The 2,795-nt window shown below is 38.6% G+C and overlaps 1 protein-coding gene across 1 annotated transcript; it reads left to right on the forward strand.

The window, feature by feature from the left end:
* Window positions 1–284: 284 nt before the first annotated feature.
* On the forward strand, window positions 285–2,353 carry LOC114192158 (beta-conglycinin beta subunit 1-like). The gene is made up of 6 exons (XM_028081782.1): window positions 285–699; window positions 788–963; window positions 1,045–1,125; window positions 1,241–1,540; window positions 1,666–1,939; window positions 2,026–2,353. Exons 1-6 carry the CDS (start codon window positions 366–368, stop codon window positions 2,187–2,189), a joined length of 1,329 nt encoding a protein of 442 aa, XP_027937583.1. The 5' UTR covers window positions 285–365; the 3' UTR covers window positions 2,190–2,353.
* The last annotated feature ends 442 nt before the right edge of the window (window positions 2,354–2,795 follow it).

Here is a 2,795-nt window from a genome sequence, read left to right on the forward strand (position 1 = left end):
ATGCACACCAACACGTACTCAAAATCCACTTCAAGTCTCACCTTCTCAACCCAAACACCTAATACACTTCTTGTTTTTTACTCCACACACAGCCAATATGCTACTGAGCCTACTTCCATCATCACCACAACCACATCTATACCTATTCATTCTCTTCCGCCACCTCAATTTCTTCACTTCTACACACGTCAACTTCTGCATATGCGTGTCATCCCATGCCCAAATCTCCATGCATGTTCCAAGGACCTTCTCTCTTATATAATACCTATAAATACCCCTAACATCCCTCACTTCATTCATCATCCATCAAGAGTACTACACTACTCTAATACCCCCACCCAACTTATATTCAATACTACTACACTATGCTGAGAGCAAGGGTTTCGCTGTTGCTGGGAGTTCTTTTCCTGGCATCACTTTCTGTCTCCTTCGGCATTGTACACCGGGAGCACCAAGAGTGCCAAGAAGAGTCGGAATCAAGAGGACAAAGTAACCCCTTCTACTTCAACTCTGACAGGTGGTTCCACACTCTATTCAGAAACCAATATGGTCACCTTCGTGTCCTCCAGAGGTTCGACCAACGCTCCAAACAAATTCAGAATCTTGAAAACTACCGTGTTGTAGAGTTCAAGTCCAAACCCAACACCCTCCTTCTTCCTCACCATGCTGATGCCGATTTCCTCCTAGTTGTCCTTAATGGTAAGTAATCAACTAATCGCTACTCACTCACAATCATCACACTTTCTTTCTCCTGCACCATTGATTGTAATCAATTCGTTAATTACAGGGAGAGCCATACTCACCTTGGTGAACCCTGACGGCAGAGACTCCTACATTCTTGAGCAAGGCCATGCTCAGAAGATCCCTGCAGGAACCACTTTCTTTTTGGTTAACCCTGACGACAACGAGAATCTCAGAATAGTCAAACTCGCCATACCCGTTAACAATCCTCACAGATTTCAAGTACTGCCTTCCGAACTAATTTTTTTTCCCTTCTAACATGCGATTTTTCTCCACTTGTGATGATAAATGCTTGGCCTGTAGGACTTTTTCCTATCTAGCACAGAAGCCCAACAATCCTACTTGCAAGGATTCAGCAAGAATATTCTAGAGGCCTCCTTCGATGTAAGCGAGAACACAACATCTAACTATATATTTGCGTTTCCATTAAGCCAGTTGTTTGTCTAAATGTCACACCTCTTGAATGATATCATTATCTTTATTTGCATGATTTTTTTAGAGTGACTACAAGGAGATAAACAGGGTTCTGTTTGGAGAGGAGGAACAGCAACAGCAAGACGAGGAGAGTCAGCAAGAAGGAGTGATTGTGCAACTTAAAAGGGAACAGATTCGGGAACTGATGAAGCATGCTAAATCTACTTCAAAGAAATCCCTTTCCTCCCAAAATGAACCATTCAACCTGAGAAGCCAAAAACCTATCTATTCCAATAAGTTTGGAAGGTTGCATGAGATCACCCCGGAGAAAAACCCCCAGCTTCGAGACTTGGATGTGTTCCTCACTTCTGTGGATATGAAAGAGGTAAATTCGAAGAAAACCGTAGAATCAAACTCCGTTGTTGAGTTCTACATATTATTTGTTTAGTTAGAAAACATGAGTATGGGAATTATAATTACATAGATATATTTGTTTGTTAACAAATTTAGGGAGGTCTTCTTATGCCCAACTACAATTCAAAGGCCATAGTGATACTAGTTGTTAATAAAGGAGAAGCAAATATTGAACTTGTTGGGCAAAGAGAACAGCAACAGCAGCAGCAAGAGGAAAGCTGGGAAGTGCAGAGGTATAGAGCTGAGGTGTCTGAAGACGATGTATTTGTTATCCCAGCATCTTATCCAGTTGCCATCACCGCAACCTCCAATCTAAATTTCATTGCTTTCGGTATCAATGCTGAGAACAACCAGAGGAACTTCCTTGCAGGTATATCTGGTCGATCTTGTTTGTTTTATTCTTGAATTGGAAGTTGTTTAATTTACAATTGGTAACGTGTGATTGAAAAATTGAAGGTGAGGAAGACAATGTGATGAGCGAGATACCTACAGAGGTGTTGGATGTTACCTTCCCTGCATCTGGTGAGAAGGTTGAGAAGTTGATAAACAAGCAGAGTGATTCCCACTTTACTGATGCACAGCCTGAGCAACAACAGAAAGAGGGAAGAAAGAGTGAATAAGTATGAATGAACTAAATGTATGTATGGTGTAAGAGCTCAAAGAGAGAGAGAGAGAGAGAGCGTAGAAATATGTATCGGACCATGTAACAAATAACTGAGCTCCACCTCACTTGTTATATCAATAAACAAATCGAGCATATAAAGTTGCTTGTGTTTTATGTTAACTCTGCTTTCTGCTGAGCTAATTTGATGGATGGCTCGTGGGTACCTAAATGGAAAGGAAACAAACACAACATTTGGCAACCAATGGTCATAAAAAGTGATTAAAGAAAAAAACTAATAATAAAGAATAGGAAAATTATACTTTCAATCCTATTTTTTATTCTCATCTTTTATTATGTAACGTGAATGTGAATCATTAATTTTTTTTTTATAAAAAAATAATACATTAATCAATTACTCATATAAATAAAAAATGAAAACAAAAATATAGGAATTATAATATCATTATTCTCCTGCAAAAAATAATATGTTTTATTTAACTTTCTTGTCTGTTAAACTAATTTGATGGTTGGCTGGCGGGGACATAATGGAAAGGAATTTTTTTTTTTAAACAAAAAAAAAACATTTGACATCCCAATGGTTATAAAAAAGTAATAATGTCAA

The sequence above is a fragment of the Vigna unguiculata genome, chromosome 7 (assembly GCF_004118075.2).
Source record: "Vigna unguiculata cultivar IT97K-499-35 chromosome 7, ASM411807v1, whole genome shotgun sequence".
NCBI lineage: Eukaryota > Viridiplantae > Streptophyta > Magnoliopsida > Fabales > Fabaceae > Vigna > Vigna unguiculata.

What these genes read in the sequence shown, in the direction of transcription:
- LOC114192158 (XM_028081782.1), top strand. Translation starts at nt 366, where the DNA reads ATGCTGAGAGCAAGGGTTTCGCTGTTGCTGGGAGTTCTTTTCCTGGCA. An exon ending in ACAATCCTCACAGATTTCAA is followed by an intron (nt 964 to 1,044) that starts GTACTGCCTTCC and finishes CTTGGCCTGTAG; the next exon opens with GACTTTTTCCTATCTAGCAC. An exon ending in TTCTAGAGGCCTCCTTCGAT is followed by an intron (nt 1,126 to 1,240) that starts GTAAGCGAGAAC and finishes TGATTTTTTTAG; the next exon opens with AGTGACTACAAGGAGATAAA.